General features: G+C 55.8%; 1 protein-coding gene across 3 annotated transcripts in view; it reads right to left on the bottom strand.

The window, feature by feature from the left end:
* Nucleotides 1-17,563, bottom strand: part of LOC115642049 (CD97 antigen-like) — a 55,755-nt gene extending 38,192 nt beyond the window's left edge. For 2 of the 3 annotated variants that reach the window (XM_030545422.1, XM_030545423.1), the window contains exon 1: nucleotides 17,462-17,563. In XM_030545422.1, the coding sequence (XP_030401282.1) occupies nucleotides 17,462-17,492 (31 nt within the window). In that variant the 5' untranslated portion in view covers nucleotides 17,493-17,563. The remainder of the gene's footprint in view (nucleotides 1-17,461) is intronic. The other variant, XM_030545424.1, reaches the window with a different exon arrangement.
* Between the last annotated feature and the right edge of the window lie 552 nt (nucleotides 17,564-18,115).

The following is an 18,115-nucleotide window of genomic DNA, read 5'->3' as shown; positions in this document are numbered from 1 at the left end:
TCGTTTCTCAAGACTAAACATGCCCCATGTTTGAACCTTTCCGCACTGGTCTGGTTTGCTAAACCTCTGCTCATGTTTGTGGATCTTCTCTGGCCTCTCTCCAACGTGTCCACATCTTCCCGAAAGTGCCAGCGCCCAGAACTGGATGCAGGACTCCAGCTGAGGCCTCCCCAGTGCCGAGCAGGGTGGGACAATCACCTCCCCGTCTTACAGAGCAGTGGTTCTCAGCCAGGGGTACGCGTACCCCCAGGGGGATGCACAGGTCTTCCCAAGGGGTACGTCAACTCATCTAGATATTTGCTTAGTTTTACAACAGGCAACAGACAAAGCACTAGCGAAGTCAGTACAAACTATAATTTCATACAGACAATGACTTGCTTATACCGCTCTGTGTACTCTACACTGAACTGTAAGTACAATATTTATATTCCAATTGATTTATTTTATAACGCTATGGTAAAAATGAGACACTCAGCAATTTGTCCGTAGTAGTGTAGCTGGGACGCTCTTATGTCTGATTTTGTAAGCAAGCAGTTTTTAAGTGAAGTGAAACAGGGTATGCAAGACAAATCAGACCCCTGGAAGGGATACAGGGGTCTGGAAAAGTTGAGAGCCACTAATACGGAGGACGCTGCTATCCGTTATGCAAAAGGGGAAAGACACAGAGCAGCAGGATGGTTTGGGAATTAAGGTGCTGGACTGGAGCTCTGGTTCTTCCACAGAATCCCTGGACAGGTCACTGCCACCTGCCATGCCTCAGTTTCCCCATTTGTAAAACAGGGATAAGGCTCTGCTTTGTAAAAGTAGTGGGGTTACTAACTCCCATTGATTTAACAAAACAAAAAAAATCTGCCCCAAGGGTTTCCTTTGTCTAGCTCTTTGGGGCAATGGCTGTCTGTGTCGTGCCGGGCCCCAAGAACAGGCAGAGTCTGTGCAGCACCTGGTGCATGGGCCCCCCAGTCTCAGTCAGGAGTCTGTAGCTGCTACCATAATACACCTAATGCACAAGAGGAAGTGACCTGACCCAGTCTCAGTAGAAAGGCCACAGATGGATTGCACCTTTATATAGAGACCCAACACCCAGGGCTGAAGCAGAGGGGCCAGGGGTGGGGGGGGGGGGCCGGGAGAGAAGGGAGGGAGCAGTAGTTTGCTAGGGCAATGGAGTGAGGCTCTCACCCCAGCTCGGGGGCTGGCCCTACAGACTCCCAAGAAGCGAGACTGTGGGATCTGGGGGAAGCACCAAGGCTGGCTCTGTTGTGAAAACATCCGGGTGGTAACTAGGGGTTTTATCGGTTCCCTTTTCACGAGGCCACTTATCTCCTGGCTACTTCCCCCACTTCTCTGAAGGGCAGGACTCAAGCGGTGTCGAAAGCCCTGAGCCGTGAGGGGCTGCAATGGGGCAGGTTGCTAACAAGGCTCGCTGAGCTCATCCCAGCTCCAAGTGCTGAGCACAGAGCCTGCCCCACTAGGGAGCCTGGCCCTGCGGCAGCTGTTGTGTGGGACCCTGGTGCTAGCGACTGGGTGTGTGAGGACACCCAGAGGTTGGGGATTGGTGCTAGGGATCCTGGTGCTAGTGCCTGGATGTGTAAGGACACCCAGGGGCCAGGGATTGGTGCAAAGGAACCTGGCACTAATGCCCAGGTGTGCAAGAACACCCAGGGGCCGAGGATTGGTGTGAGGGACTCAGGTGCTAGTGCCTGGGTATGCGAGGACACCCAGGGGCCAGGGATTGGTGCAAAGGAACCTGGCACTAGTGCCCAGGTGCACAAGGACACCCAGGGGCTAGGAATTGGTGCGAGGGACCAGATACTAGTGTTCAGGTGTGCAAGGACACCCAGAGGCCAAGAAATGGGTCAGACTGGTTCAGACTTTGTCCAGGGCTCCAGCGAGTGACTGGATCTGGGTCCAACCATGACATGGTGCTGCTTTGCCCATGGTTCAGCCAGAGTCACCCTCGCTCACATCCCCCTCTGCCCTGGACATCTGGGGCCTTTCCAGAGCCGGCTGCAGGCCTGTAACTGGCATTAATTCCTCTCTTTGCTCTGCACTTTGGCCCCTGTGTCACCCAGAGCTGGGGGAAGAGGGGGATTGGGCTCTCCAGAGCCATCACCGTTGTCTTTGTGAGCAATCACTTTCCGAGCTGGGCTAGGCCAGGAAATTCCTGTGTGGCCCTACACTTGGGGGCTTCGCCTGATAGGGCACTGGGGAGAACGGCGCAAGCAGTAAAGCGTTGGCAGCGGTGCAGGGCAGGAAGTCAGGACACCAGGGCTCCATTGCCCAGCTCTGTCACTGGCCTGCTGGGTGACCTTGGGCAAGTCACATCCCTGCTCCTCACCTCAGTTTCTCTTTCCACCCCATGTCTAATTAGACTGTGAGCTCTTTAGCACAGGCATATTTTTAAAGGGACTCAGAGCCCACTGCGTGTCTGCACCGTGCCCGGCAAAACCGGGGACCCTGATTTCAGGCCAGGTCTGTGCAGCACCCAGCAAAATGGAGTTGGCGGGGCCTCTAGTCCAGGGGTTCTCACCTCAGAGTGCGGCCACCAACTCCTGCTGGTGGCCGTTCTGACAAACCCGTCTGTGTCCACGCCCCGGGGAAGGGGGGTCGGGAACTCCCCCGCCACCCGTGGAGTCCCAGCTGGGTGGAGGGAGTGTAGAATTGATGAATGAAATTGTTTATAATTGTTCACTTTATTAATGTAAATTCATAAGTAAAGTTTTAGGAATGAAACAACGTTCGTTCATAAAACCGGTTACCCCAAGAACTGGCTAACTGACAATAAAAATGCTCGTTAAGAGCCAGAGCTGTTCAGTCAGCTGCCTTTGTAAGTTTCACTAGCAGTCCAATTCCTGCTTAAATCACCGAGACTTGCACTGTTTTAGTATTGTAACTTCTGTTCACCATTTATTACACTTGCCTACATTGTAACTTCTGTTCACTGTTTGCCATCCACTACACTTGTCTATATTGTAACTTCTGTTCCCTGTTTGCCATATTGTAATTCAACCCCCATTTTAAAACACTCACTCCATGTTGTAAAAGCTTCCTCCAACCCCCACTGGCTGAAGATGCAGACAAGAGCCCTAACAAAGTAAGAAGAGTCCACCCTAAAAAGAAAAGGTACAATAGAAGGAAGAGCAAAGCCAGGTCCCAGGCTGGAAGTCAGGCCTGCAATTGACGGGTGATCAATCACCAAACCCAGAGGCAGCCTGACACAGCAAGACCTATAGACCCTGGATTGAAACTAAAGCCTACAAAAAGGGTGGCTGAGATGGGAGGCTTTGGAAGGTAACATTCTGCTGCCAACATGGAAGGGCAGCGGTGCAGGCCCAGCAGAGACCCAGCTTGATGAATATATATATATGTATATATGTTTGTGTGTGTGTGTGTGTGTGTGTGTGTGTGTGTGTGTGTGTGTGTGTGTGTGTGTGTGTGTGTAAGGATTAAGATATCAGTTATTGGTCATAATTCAAATTATCATAATAAATGTGGCATATTTGTCTTGCCCCCTGAAAAGATCCTGTGTAGTTTTGTCTGTACAACAGGAGCTGCCCAGGGGAGCGTCCCAGCAACCAGATGCAGGTCAGCCCCACGTGTCTCCAGAGGTGCTGCCTGGAGCATCTCGCTGCCCTCGGTAACAGCTGTTCAGCTGGGTGCTGCAGGGAGGGGCCGCTGCTTTGCCTCCTAGTCTCCACTTTGGAGGCTGCCGTGGCTGTAAAAAATCCGCTGGTGGCAGCATCCGGCCACGGCAGCCGCATTTGAGAACCGCTGGTCTGGCCCCTACACAGTAAAGGTTAGACAGACAGATGGATGGACCAGAGCTGGAAGACAGACAGGTGAGCCAAGCAGGGGGCCTGGTTTCCCAGTGGGCAGAGCTGGAGATCTTCCCCATCCCCCCAATCCTAGGTGCCCCTGCCAGACATTTCCAGGTCTCCAGCCATTCTCCAGGGAGCCTTGCCCAGTGTTTTCAATGCTCTCTTAGTCCCTTTTCAAGGGCACCCCACTCAAGGAGCAACAAAATCATTATCCCCATTTCACATGTGGGGAAACTGAGACCCAGATGAGCAGGCAGGTCACTGAGCGGGAGTGTCAGAGCTGGCGTTACACAGGAGTCCAGACTCCCGGCCCCACCCTGCGCTAACCTGCTAGACCCCACTCCCCTCCAGAGCTGGGGACAGAGCCTAGGAGTCCTGCCTCCCAGCCCCCTCTGCTCTAACCACTAGGTAATAGTGTGTGGCCAGGGTTGAGTTAGGGGGAGCTGTGTCTCCTGTTAACTCACTAGGGAAGACAGGCTCTTAGAGCTGGATTGTCCAGTGAGATCCAAGCATGGGGAAAGTGTCTGGGCCGCTGGGGCATTTGGCTCCGAGACCTTTTACAAATCTATCTCTTGGTGTCTTTGCCAGCACTTTGCATCCTGCCCATTTCATGGCCCCTCCCTGCCCTCCGGCCCCAGCCTGTTCCTCATTCTGAGGTCGTGTCAAAAACCCAGCCTGATGAGGTTCAACAAGGACAAGTGCAGAGTTCCGCACTTAGGACGGAAGAATCCCAGGCACTGCTACAGCCCAGGGACCGAGTGACTAGGCAGCAGTTCTGCAGAAAAGGACCTAGGGGTTCCAGTGGATAAGAAGCTGGATATGAGTCTGCAGTGTGCCCTTGTTGCCCGAAGGCTAACGGCATTTTGGGCTGGATAAATAGGGTGTAGGGAGGCTGAGTGGCCTCCCTCCGAGTGGGAGAGCGAGGGACCATTACATGTGGTACCAGAAGTGGGGACCACAAACTTTATAGGGCACCGCCGCCCTCCACCAGTATAGGGAGGATGGAGATGGAAAAGTTAATCAAGTGGCAAACTGAGAGCCAGCAGCAGCAGCAATGACAGCTGCTGCAACAACCTGGCAGCCAGCAACAGCAGCTGATCCGGGAGTCGGAGGCCCAAAACCGCGAACAACAACAGCAATGCCTGCAGCAGCTTGCAGCCCTCTGGCCGACCCCAGGACCGCCCAACCCCCATAGGCCTACAGGACCCCCGGATCCAGCTGTGCCCGTACGCCTGACTAAGGTGGGGCCGGACGACAACCCCGAGACATTTTTTATTACTTTTGAGAGAGTCGCCTCTGCGGGTAAGTGGCCCTTGGCCCAACGGGCCCCTTTGTTGGTGCTGTACCTAACAGGCCCGGCCCAAGCCGCTTACAGGGCGCTTCCTGTGGCTGAAGCCCATGAATATGAGCAACTGAAGGCCGCAATTCTCGATGCCCTGGAGATCACCCCGAGATGTTCTGGAGGTGATGCCGCGAGAAGACGTACCTGCCGAGAGCCCGATCCAGGGTGGTAGCCCAGCAGGTGAGGGAGCCCTGCTGGCGGTGGCTACAGCCAGAACAGCGTACGAGGGCCAAGGTAGCAGAACAAGTGGCGCTCGAGCACTTTGTGCATATTCTTCAGGACTTGGGTCCTGCGCCACCGACCGACTACACTGAGCCAGGCCGTGGCTTTGATGGAGGACTTTCTGGTGGCTGAGACCCCTCTAGGACCAGGACCCCATCCTATGACCATTGTGCCGGCCCAGTCTTGTGAAGAGAAGGCTTAGGGTCAGAGAAGCGAGCCCTGACCTGTCCTAAGACCCTCGGATGGCCAGGATGTCGGCCTGGCCCGACAAAGGCCCCGGCAGAGCGGGGCCCGCCGCTAGATGCCCCCATCGGAAGGAGATTCCAAGCCGCCGAGACACCGGCCCCAGCACCTACTGCGCCGGACCAGCCCCGACACTCTGAACTCGGCCTGTTTCGCCTGTGGCCGCCTCAGGCACCTCCATCGAGAGTGCCCGATGATGAACGGCAGCTTCGGGTAGGTCTGCTCGGCGGAGGCTCGGCCTGTAAACAACCCTCGGGTAAACCCATTGTCCCCATTACAGTGAATGGAGCCTCTGCACTCATTGATTCAGAGCGTGGGCAGACGCTTGTCCGCCAGGGTCTCATCCCGCAGCCTGACCCGTCACCAGGGTTCCTTCAACTCCGGTGTATCCATGGGGATGTGCGATCTTACCCCAAGACCATGGTGACCCTGACTGTAAAGGGAGAAACCAGGACCCTGATGGCTGGGCTAGCCCCGAAGTTGGGGTACTCAGTCATCCTTCCTGGGCCGAGACTAGAAGGGCTTCGTGGGGCTCCTGCGGACGACTGACGGGACCTCCCACACAGGGACCACCCTTGAAGGGGAACCTGTGGAAGAAGTGGACCAAGGCCTGGAGGACCCCGACGGGGAGGACCAGTCTGCTGGCCCCCTGAACCCAGACCAGTCGGAAGGCGGGGAACCCGGTCAGAAAGAGGCCCCAACATTCGGTGCAGATTTCAGTCGAGACCAACAGGAGGACCCCACCCTTAGATGGGCATACGAACAATTCCTCAGGGTTAATGGGACCCTGAACCTGCCCCACCAGGCCACCACATACCCCTATTTTGAGTTGGTGGGGGATAGCCTGTACCGGATCACCCGCAAGACCCAGACCTATGAGGCGTGGGCACAACTAATGGTTGTCTACCACCCCCAAACCGACAGACTAGTGGAACGCTTCAATCGCACATTGAAGCATATGTTGTGGAAATTCCCCCCAAAAGATACGCACCAATGGGACCAGCTGATCCCACACGTTATTGACTCTCCAGGAGGTACCTCAATCCTCGACCAAATTCTCCCCCTTTGAGTTGCTATATGGCTGACAACCAAAGGGCCTACCTGACCTCGTGGGAGAACTGGGAAGAAGCACCGTTCCCCTCACACTACCTGCTCCAGTACATCCTGCAACTCCAGGACCGACTGACCCAGGTGGGGGACCTGGCGATGGAAAACCTGCAGAATGCTCAAAAAGCTCAGGAGAAGGGGGGAGCGGTAGCTCAGTGGTTTGAGCATTGACCTACTAAACCCAGGGTGGTGAGTTCAATCCTTGAGGGGACCATTTAGGGAACTGGGGTAAAAATCTGTCTGGGGATTGGTCCTGCTTTGAGCAGGGGGTTGGACTAAATGATCTCCTGAGGTCCCTTCCAACCCTGATATTCTATGAAGACATATAATCAGGGATCCCAAGAGAGGACCTTCATGCCTGGCAAGAGGGTGTTGCTCCTACTCCTGTCGGAGGAATCAAAACTGCTAGCACAGTGGCAGGGGCCTTATGAGGTTATTCGCCAGGTTGGGCCAGTCACCTATGAAGTGTCCCAACCCAACTGAAAGAAGATAAAGCAAATCTATCATGTCAATCTGTTGAAGGCCTAGCAGGAGGGGCTCCTGATCACACTGTATCCCCCCAGAGCCCAAACTCAAACCTGAACTCCCAGTCCCCAATGAGCTGCAAATGGGAGATACCTTGACTGAGGAACAACAGAAGCAGGTCCAAGGACTGGTAAAGTCCTTCCCTAAAACATCTACAGCAAAACCTGGACAAACCACACTTGTGCAACATAAAATAATAACCAACCCAGGGGAGGTCATAGGACAGGCTACCAGGCCGTTGCCACGCCGCATGTGGGAAATAGCGGAAGAGGAGGTACAGACCATGCTGGAGTTGGGAGTAATTGAGAAATTGCAAAGCGACAGCCCCATCATTTTGGTCCCAAATCTGGATGGGACAGTCCGCTTCTGCATTGACTTTAGGAGGGTCAATAACATCTCCAAATTTGACACCTACCCAACAAACTATTGGACTGCCTGGGAGAAGCTCAGTACATCAGTACCCTGGACCTTACAAAGGGGTACTGGCAAATCCCCCTAAGTCCGAGAGCTCGTGAGAAGACCTCCTTTGCTAACCCCAATGGCTTGTATCAATTTACCCAAATGCCTTTCGGCCTTCATGGGACACCCGCTACCTTTCAGAGGCTGATGGATCGGGTTCTGCAGCCACACAAAGCCTATGCGGCAGCACACCTTGATGATGTAGTGATTTACAGCCGCCGATGGGAGGACCGCCTCAACCAGGTCGCTGCCGTCCTATGGGCCCTGTGGGATGCTGAGCTGATGGCCAACTTGAAGAAATGAAAAATTGGCTGGCAAGAGACCATCTACTTGGGATATACGCTTGGGCAAAGGCAAGTACAACCTTCGATGGGGAAGGTCCAGGCATTACAGGCCTATGAGGCCCCCACTACGAAGATACAGGTGTGGCAATTCCTGAGACTAGCGGGCTACTACCGCCACTTTGTCCCCAGGTTCGTTTCAATCGCAGCCCCACTGACAGAGTTCCTAAGGAAGGAGAGCCCTCGGTGCGTGCGGTGGACAAACGAATGCCAACAGGCCTTTCAAACCCTCAAGGACCGTCTATGCAAGGAGTTGGTGCTCTTCAGTCCTGATTTTGACAGGGAGTTCCTGGGGCAGACCGACGTGTCAGAGGTGGGCCTGGGGGCAGTCCTTTCACAAGAGGTCAATGGAGAAGAACATCCTATATTATATATCAGCTGTAAACTGTTCCCCCGAGAGTGAAATTATGCAGTGGTCGAGAAGGAGGCACTGGCCGTCAAGTGGGCGGTGGACACCTTAAGATATTATCTTGTAGGCGGCCCCTTCGTACTAGTGACTGGCCATGCACCTCTAAAGTGGCTACAAACGGCAAAAGAGACAAGACCTCAGATTATGTGTTGGTACCTAACCCTGCAGCCTTATACCTTCATGGTTTGGCATCGAGCAGATAAGGACCATGTCAATGCAGACTTTTTCTCCCGGCTGGGGGAGGAGGAGGGTGCCATCTCTGCTTTCCTGGAGGTGGACTTGAGGAGGGGGTGTGCAGTGAGGCTGAGTGGCCTCCCTCCAAGCGGGAGAGCGAGGGAGCATTAAATGCCCCTTGGAGGGCGGAGCCTAGATTGCCCCGCCCCCCTCGCCGGAAGAACCAGGGTGGGGCCGGAAGCATAAAAGGCCAGCCCTGCAGCACAGTTGGGGGACAGACTGCGGAGGAGAAGGACACTCGGCCTGTTCTCCCGCGTCCCTGAGAGGAACCTACGCCTGGCTGTTCCCGATGCCCAGATGCTGATGAGGACTGGCCCTGGAGTACCTGCTGCCATATATCCTGAGGAGCTGCAAGAGGCCTGGAGGCCGCAGATACCAAACCCCCAGGTGGCAGGAAGTGGCCCAGGGGCAGCCCCGGAGCAGTTGGCAGCAGAGCCAGAGGGGGCTCAGTCGGTGTGTTGCAGCTGGATCCCCACCGACGCAGGGGCAGGCAACTGTGCCCCTGCCAGGGCCCTGGCCTGGGACGTGGTGGAGTAGGGTGGGCCCGTGTCCCCATGCCACCCCACCCCAGGGTGGCTGAACCCCTACACAGGGAAAGGCGGCTCTAGCTCTGAAGAGGAGCTTCCCATGCCACTCACCTGTAGACTGTTTTGTTTGCTGGCTGCCTGAGCTCTACCCAGGCCCCAGCCAGCCCAGATCCCTCCAAGCGGGAGAGCGAGGGGCCATTACATAGGGGCACTGCCAGCAGATCAAGGGACGTGATCATTCCCCTCTATTCGGCATTGGAGAGGCCTCATCTGGAGTACTGTGTCCAGTTTTGGGGCCCACACTACAAGGATGTGAAAAAATTGGAAAGAGTCCAGTGGAGAGCAACAAAAATGATTAGTAAAAGCAGCAAAGAATCCTGTGGGTATTCACCCACGAAAGCTCATGCTCCAAAACGTCTGTTAGTCTATAAGGTGCCACAGGATTCTTTGCTGCTTTTACAGATCCAGACTAACACGGCTACCCTCTGAAAAATGATTAGGGGGCTGGAGCACATGACTTATGAAGAGAGGCTGAGGGAACTGGGATTGTTTAGTCTGCAGAAGAGAAGAATGAGGGGGATTTGACAGCTGCTTTCAACTACCTGAAAGGGGGTTCCAAAGAGGATGGATCTAGACAGTTCTCAGTGGTACCAGATGACAGAACAAGGAGTAATGGTCTCAAATTGCAGTGGGGAAGGTTTAAGTGGGATATTAGGAAACAATATTTCACTAGGAGGGTGATGAAGCACTGGAATGGGTTACCTAGGGAGGTGGTGGAATCTCCTTCCTTAGAGGTTTGTAAGGTCAGGCTTGACAAAGCCCTGGCTGGGATGATCTAGTTGGGGATTGGTCCTGCTTTGAGCAGGGGGTTGGACTAGATGACCTCCTGAGGTCCCTTCAAACCCTGATATTCTATGATTCTATGATTCAGTGTTTGTGTGGATCCGTCGCTCTGCAACAGCGGAGAGGAAAAGACACACGTGAACCGGGACATTGCGGTTGTAAAACCACGACATTTGGCTGGGGAGGGGGGGAGCAAAGGAGGGGGAGCTGAAAGGCAGCCTTTGAATTCGACTAGACGGCAGGTGTCCTCGGGAAAGGTTAAGATCTGCGTCCCTGCAGCACCAGTCCAGAGCCCAGCTGGGGTCAATGGGCCAGGTTCTCAGGTGGGGTCAATCAGCACCGCTCCATTGGAATCAGTGGGGTCACTTTACATCTGCTGGGGACCTGACCCCATTATCTCATTTTTAACCCTGGGATCATAGGGAGGAGCCATTCCACTTTAGGGGGCCACATTCTGATCTCGGCTACACCAGAGGGAATCTAGAGTAACTAGTAACATCAAGGCGTAATGCTGGCTGGAAGCAGCACCGCCTAGCAGCTCGGCCACAGAACTAGGAGTCAGGACACCTAGGTTCTAGTCCCACCTCTGCCACTGGCTTGTTGGGTGACATTGGGCAAGTCACTGTCCCCCTCTGTGCCTCAGTTTCCCCTCCCCACACATTATTAAGGTAGATTGCCAGCTCTTCAAGGCAGGGGCTGTCTCTCTTGGGTGTCTGTGCAGCAACTACCACATTTGGAACCCCTAGATCTTGGGCACAGTCTATGCAGCACCCATGACAATGGGGGCCTCTGATCTTGGGTGGAGTCTCTGAGTTTCTGTAATTTAAGTAATAAGAGTGTGATAGCCAAACCAGACACTGGTTAGTAGAACAGTGTGAATCCACTGGCATAACTGGAGTGACTCTGGATTTATGTATTGGGGTAATAAGAAGAGGATTGGGACAGATTTTTGAGAGCTGGGCTCCAACTGATAACAACGGAGACCTCCCCCGCTCCTGCTTTCCTACCCATCGAGCAGAATGCCAGGCGCTGGACACGTGGGCAGAGCTATATGCCGGCTGACAAAATCCTCCCCGGTCTCCTATTAATACTCAGGCCCCTGAAATAAAGAAGGCAGCTGGAGGCAGGAAATATCCCCGGCTGGGGACAGAGGAGACAGGGGTCCGGGAACCAGGGCTCCATTGTGGAATGAGGCCAAGCGGAGACACTGGGGGCGGATTGGAGTCAGAGCAGCAGCGTGCTGGGAGCGCTGGCCTGTGCGATTCACTTCCTGACCAGGCCCCATTAGTCACCAGGAGAAACGTTCCCAGCAGGGACAGTGCCTGGTGCTCAACGGTTATTGAGATGGGAGCCTTGTGCCCCAGTGACCTCAGCCCTGGAAGGGCCGGAAGGGCAGAGCCCCGGCCGCCGGGAGCAGAGTTAGAGCACACGGGACAGATCGGGCTCTGGGGTAGAGAATCTGCTGGAATCGGGGTAAGTGCATTGACGTCGATGGGAGCTACGGGGTCCAGCCCCACCTGACTCCCAAGGAGCAGTGGCCAGTTTACACCAGCTGGGATCTGGCCTCTCTGGAGTGACACCTCTGTAAGGGAGAAACGTCTTTCATCTGCTTGCTCAGCCAGATCCTGGCCCTGGTGTAACCTCCTCCCCCAGTGCAGCCAAGAGTCAGCCCCCAGCCCCGACTCCTCCCCCCACCAGCCCACACATGTGCAGCTCACTGGCTGGCAAAGTGCCCAGCAAGGTGCTGTTTGCCTGGGATGTGGGAGCTCTGGAGCAGCCCCACCACTCTCAGGAGGGTCAGAGTGGGAAACCCTGAGCTGGGTGGGTGACGCAGAGTGAAAGCCAGGTGTCATCCTGCCCAGGGAACAGCCCACGGGCAATCCCCTGCCCCTCCCTCCCTCCCGGGAGTGCTGGCTTGTGGGAGGCAACAGCTTCCCCCAGCCCCACTGGTCCCACATTCCCAGCCACACACCAAGCAGCGACTCCCCCGGCCCGGCGTTCCCAGCCGAGCAGATGCTGAGTGCCCCCTCCATGCACCCGGCCTAGGCAGGGGCGGCAGCAGCAGCTGATGCAGTGCCCCCTCCCCCGATGCAGCTGCCCCTGGAAAGTCCCTGCCCCTCTAAAGAGGCAGGAAACTCACTGCACTTTTCCCCACCTCTGCACGCCTCAGGAGCCCAGTCTTACTGCTGCTGCTTCAAACCACAGCCCTGTGCTGGGAGCCCTGTTCTAACCACTAGACAACACTGCCCTCCCAGAGCTGGGGCTAGATACAGGAGCCCCGGCTCCCAGCATCCCCTGGTCTAACTGCTACACCACACTGCCCTCCTGGAGCTGAGGCTAGATACAGGAGTCCCGGCTCCCAGCCCCCCTGTTCTAACCGCTACACCGCACTGCCCTCCCAGACCTCGGTCTAGATATAGGAGCCCTGGCTCCCAGTCCCCCTGCTCTAACCACTACACCACACTGCCCTCCCAGAGCTGGGGCTAGAACCTAGGCGTCCTGGCTCTCCCCCACCGGACACCAGTCCCCTCTCAAAGGGGACACTTGCACCCCTCTTCTTGGAATCAACCCCTGACATTCTGGGCAAGTCCCCAGCGGGTGTAAACTGGTCTAGCCCTAGTGAGTTCAGTGGAAGGAGGCTGATTCACACCAGCTGGGCTCTGGCCCCCCTGTGCTTTCCTCTGCCCTAGGTAGTTTCCAGGAATCGCTGTCACCTCAGCATCTCGCTGCTACTGAGTAATCCTGCGGGGACCCAGAGAACTGCCCCCCCCCCCGATACTGTATCTGTCTTTCTGCCCAGCCCCCGCATCTCACAACGGAGGCCTGATCCCCCAGGTGGGTCCTATCAACCACTGATCTGCCCGTTGTGTCATCAATTCCACCAGCACCAAAGTGAGGGGGCAGTGCCTGCCCTGCTGACCTGGGAGAATTTACTCCCCCCTCCCCACGCTGGCTCATGCTCACTCTGCCCAGGTGCCAGCCCTGGCACAAGACAAGGGGGTTTTGGGGGGGATGAGGAGAGGTTACGGGACCCGTCATTTCCCAGACCTCTCACCATTTCCCACAACTCATCATCCGCCTTTCGGTTCTGCTCTTGATTTCGAAATCAGCCATGCAACGCCTCACCCGGCAAAACAGAGCCCACTTCCCCCCCACCAGGTTAACTCATCTGCCAACTCCCCCCCCAAGATATGAGGTGTCCCTCCCCCAGCCCCTGGAGATACAACCAATCCCCACCCCGACCCCCAGTCAGCCATTTCTTCCAAAGCTCCAGGTCCCGATACAGGAGACAAAGGGCGTCACGGTGCTGCTGACACTTGTGATTTTACCATCGGCCTTGTGACAGTTGTTGCTTTTCTTAAAGCCCCAGGTTCTGGACTCCTGGGATTATGAGGATCTGGGCTCTCATTAAAAGCAAGTTTCTAACCCTCCGGATGGCAGAGTGAAGCTCAGAAATGTGACACCCTCCAGAGGGCTACGAGACCGCAAGGAACCCAACGTTGCAATCTCACTATCTTCTTCAAGCCACTCAGGATTTTCGAGAGCCTGTCTCAATGCTTCAAGGCTTGGGGCAGCAAAGCTAGAGTTAGTATTACGTGTAATATGGTAGTGCTTAGCCTGGGACTGGGTCCCCAATATACCGGAAAGATGGCCCTTGGCAAAGAGGAGACAGGCCAGCCCTGAAGTGCTACATGAATATTCACAGCCCACATGGCTCCACCTGCTGAGAAAGGAGCTGCCACCATCCCCATTTTACAGGTGGGGAAACTGAGGCACTGAGAGACAATTAACCCACTGTCTCAGAGCAAATGGCAGCTGGGAAGAAAACCCAGGAGTCCTGGCTCCCAGCTCCCCCTCCAATCACTAGAGATCCAGGAAGAGAACCCAGGAGTCCTGGCTCCCAGCTCCCTTCTCCAACCACTAGAGATCCAGGAAGAGAACCCAGGAGTCCTGGCTCCCAGACCCATTGGCCCTTTGCTCCACATTATCTTCCTCCCCTCCCACCCGCTTTATGAAACCAAGAAGTAAAATGCAAATAACAAAGCCACTGATCAAAGAAATACCTGGCACCTACTGTCCTACTGTCATGCAACACAAGCCACAGTTGGTATTTATTAGCCATACTGCTGTGGCCCCAAGGCACCAAACTCAGCACCTACAAACCTTGCTATTGATTTGAGAGCCAATGCCCCAAACAGACAAGGCAAGTGAAGGACCATTTGCCCCATTTTACTGCTGTGGAAACCGAGGCACAGAGCAATTCAGTACCAAAACTGAGAATTGAACCCCAATTTTCCCCACTCAAGAACCTGTGTCACAGAGCTGCTGCCAGCTGGGCAGTGCCACACAGACCTCAGGAGGCATCAATGATAACAGCAGCTACAGGAGTTCAAACGATCCCTGGATCCAATCCTGAGCCCAGCACACCAGCAGGACAGTGCCTGCCTCCAACAAGAGCTTAGCTGGAACATGCAGTGCAGGACCCAGCCCTCAGCTGGGGACCGACATGCCAAATTTGGGCATCTGAAATCTGGCACCTAAATCGACATCAAGGCTCCTAAGATAGCTGACCTGGCTGGCTGGTTATGCCCAGATTCTGCAGGATCTGAGAATGCTTGTTATTAAGTGAATTATGGTAGCAACTATCAGCCCTGACCAAAATTGAGGCCCCATTGTGCCAGGGGCTGCACAGACCCACAGCGAGAGATGGCCCCGGCCCCAAAGGGCTCCTAGTCTCAACTGACAAAAGGCAAGTGGGGAAACTGAGGCACCGAGCAGGGAAGCGACTTGCCAAATCAGTGGAAAGAACCCAGGTGTTCCAACTCCCACGTCGACACTCTGTTGACTAGACGGCACTGCCTGCCTACAAATCGCAGCTCCTTTGTAAGTCAGGCTTCTCATTTCAGAAGCCTAAATCTGGATTGAAAACCAGAGCCCCGAAAGCTCTGGGAAGGTGGGTGGGCACAGACCCAGGGTAGCACTGATGTCGCCATCTCCCTCTCTCCTTCCCCAGAGGGTGGCTGGACTGGCAGGGCCAAGTAGGGCAAGGAATGCTTCATTTTATTAATCACTTGGCACCACATGGACAGAAATATTTCTGAAAACGAGGCTTCTCTGCCGGCGTCACAGGCGTGGCACCTCCCCCGCCCAGGACATAGGACGCACGGAGGGGCAGGGCACTGAGCACCCAACAGGATCCAGCCCTTTGTACAGCCATTCACTTAGACAAGAACTCACAAAAAACACCCCTCCCCACAGCTGTGGGGATAGAACCCAGGAGCCCAGGAGCCCAGCCTCCCCGGCTCTAGCCACTAGACCCCACTCTCCTCCCACTGCTGGGATAGAACCCAGGAGTCCTAGGTTTGCTTCTAGCCCTGAAGGCATCTAATGCAGGCAAATGCTCCTTTAAGTGAGACATAAGAACAGCCCTACTGGGTCAGACCAAAGGACCATCTAGCCCAGTGTCCTGTCTGCCGATAGTGGCCAGTGCCAGGTGCCCCAGAGGGAATGAACAGAACAGGCAATGATCAAGTGATCCATCCCCTGTCGCCCATTCCCAGCTTCTGGCAAACAGACTAGGGACACCATCCCTGCCCATCCTGGCTAATAGCCATTGACGGACCTATCTTATATGAATTTATCTAGCTCTCTTTTGAACCCTGTTATGGTCTTGGCCTTCACCAAATCCTCTGGCAAGGAGTTCCACAGGTTGACTGTGCGTTGTGTGAAGAAATACTTCCTTTTATTTGTTTTAAACCTGCTGCCTATTCATTTAATTTGGTGATCTCTAGTTCTTGTGTTATGAGAAGTAGTAAACAACATGTCCTTATCTACTTTCTCAACACCCGTCATGATTGTATAGACCTCAATCATATCTCCCCTTAGCCGTCTCTTTTCCAAGTCCCAGTCCTTTTAATCTCTCCTCTTACAGAAGATGAAGACTTCAAACACCCCAAAGCAAAGGACCCCAACCCACATTCCAACCCGCCCCCTCCCCATCCAGCCTCCTCTGAAGCCCGGGACACCAGGCACCCAGCTCCTGATGCTGCAGCTCCCAGCTCTGAGGTGGATCCCACACCCCAGCACCACCCACAGCGCAAAGGGGATGCGACTGTGGATGCATCAGTGGCCGGTGGGGGTGAGGAAGGTGACCCTGGAACTTCCCCTACCCCCAAAGATCAGATCAAGTTTGGATGAAGCTTGGAGGGGGAGTTGACTGGACCCAGGATGAGCAATGACTAGAATGGCTGGGAAAGGGCAGAGCCACGACACAAGCAGACAATTGCATCCAGCCTTCTCCACTGTCATTAATCACCCTCCCTCCCCTGCACCCCGGCTCTGATAGTGCCTCATACCCAACAATTCCCCCCTGGGGGAAATGCAAAGCCTGATCACCCCAAAAGGGTCCCCAAAAGGCTTCCAAACCTGGTCCCTGTGCCTCTCCATCCCTGGTGTAAAGTCCAGCTGATACATCCTGAAAATCAGTTTACAAACCCTGCTTCTGTAGCCTGAGAGAAACAGGGTCTAGCAGTTAGAGCTGGGGGGGGGGCCGCTGGTTGTCAGGACACCTGGGTTCTATTCCCAGCAGGGAGAGGGGAGTGGGGTCTGGTGGGTTAGAGCTGGAGGGTTGGAAGCCAGGACTCCTGGGTTCACTTCCCAGCACCAGAACCATCTTGCCAGGAGCCTGGATAAACCACCCGGCTTCTCTGTCAAAGAAGGATCATCCCTCTCTGGAGTACAAGCCAGGATGGGACAACCTGTGACACCCCCCTACCCCCAGTAACACGCTGCTCCCCAGAGTGTCAGAGAGGAGCCCAACCCAGCTGGACAAATAACACAATCCTCTAGTGCCCGGGACAGCCCAGTAGATCCCTGCCCCACCAGAGACAAGTGTCCTGGTCCCATTCACACCAGTACAGGATCCAGGAGTCACTCCACTGGAGTCACACAAGGGGAAAACTTGTGGAAGCAGAATCGGGCCCAGTTGCTCCAGATTTCCACGGGGGTGGGGAGAATCAGCCCCCGCTGGCATTGACTGGGCCCGATCCTGCCCTCACTCGGTCACAACACTGTAAAGGCAGCGGGTGTAAATGAGCGTCACACCCCGGGAGTCCAGGCAGCAAAACACACCAACGGGGACCCCCCGCCCCGGGGATTCACACCACAGTAAGTGGCGTCAGAATAGGGCCCATCCCCCACGGACCCCAGCTCCGCTCCTGACCCTGGACTCGGAGCGCAGCCCGCGGGGATCCCAGCTCTACCGGGGGCCTGAGCCCACCAGCAGCCACGGCGGAGCGACTCCGGAGTCACTCCCGGGGAACGGAGCTCAGCAACGCGCGCGGGAAGCAGCAGCCCAGGCCGAGCACGTGGCGCGGCCGGGGCCGGGGGCTCACCGAGGGGCAGCAGGCGGCGAGCCGGGTCCATGCTGCGGGGCGAGGGAGTCCAGCGAGCGGCGCGCACCGAGCTGCAGCCAGAGGGCAGCGCCCCCGAGCCAGGGCCGGATCCATGGGGGGCGAGGGGCCCCGCCCAGGAAGGCTGGGACTGGAGCGGAGGGGGGGGGCGTTATTCTCTGCTTAGCAGACAGGGCTGGGGTTGGAGATCCGGCGTGGGCGGGGAGGACAGCGGGATCTGTGGAGGGAAGGGGAGGGCCATGTGTGGGGAGATGGGACGGGGAGAGCTCGGGGGAGCCGTGGGGGTGTCAGAAAATGGCCCAGCTAACAGGCAGGTGCGGCCAATATTTTAACCAGGGGCCCCCACTAAATGACAGACCCGGGTCTGGCTGAGCCCCCATCCCGGGGGGGCTCAGCATGGATTCAGTTCCCGTTTACACAGCTGCCCTCGACCAGGCAGCCACATCGGGCAGTCGGGGCGCCCCAGGGGCTGCTAGAGCGGGTGTCTGCCCCAGTCCCGAGGTGCAGAGTGGGGGGCAGAAGGAGCCCCCCTTCCTGGATTTAGCAATGGGGAAGGCCAGGGGTAGAGGTGCCTGGCGAACACCTGAGGATGGGATGGCGCAGGGGGCTGCATGCAGGGGGAGCTGGATAGATTGA

The sequence above is a fragment of the Gopherus evgoodei genome, unplaced genomic scaffold, assembly GCF_007399415.2.
Source record: "Gopherus evgoodei ecotype Sinaloan lineage unplaced genomic scaffold, rGopEvg1_v1.p scaffold_37_arrow_ctg1, whole genome shotgun sequence".
NCBI classification, from domain to species: domain Eukaryota; kingdom Metazoa; phylum Chordata; order Testudines; family Testudinidae; genus Gopherus; species Gopherus evgoodei.
Note: the sequence above shows the minus strand (reverse complement) of the source record. Positions and strands in the feature narration are given on the sequence as shown.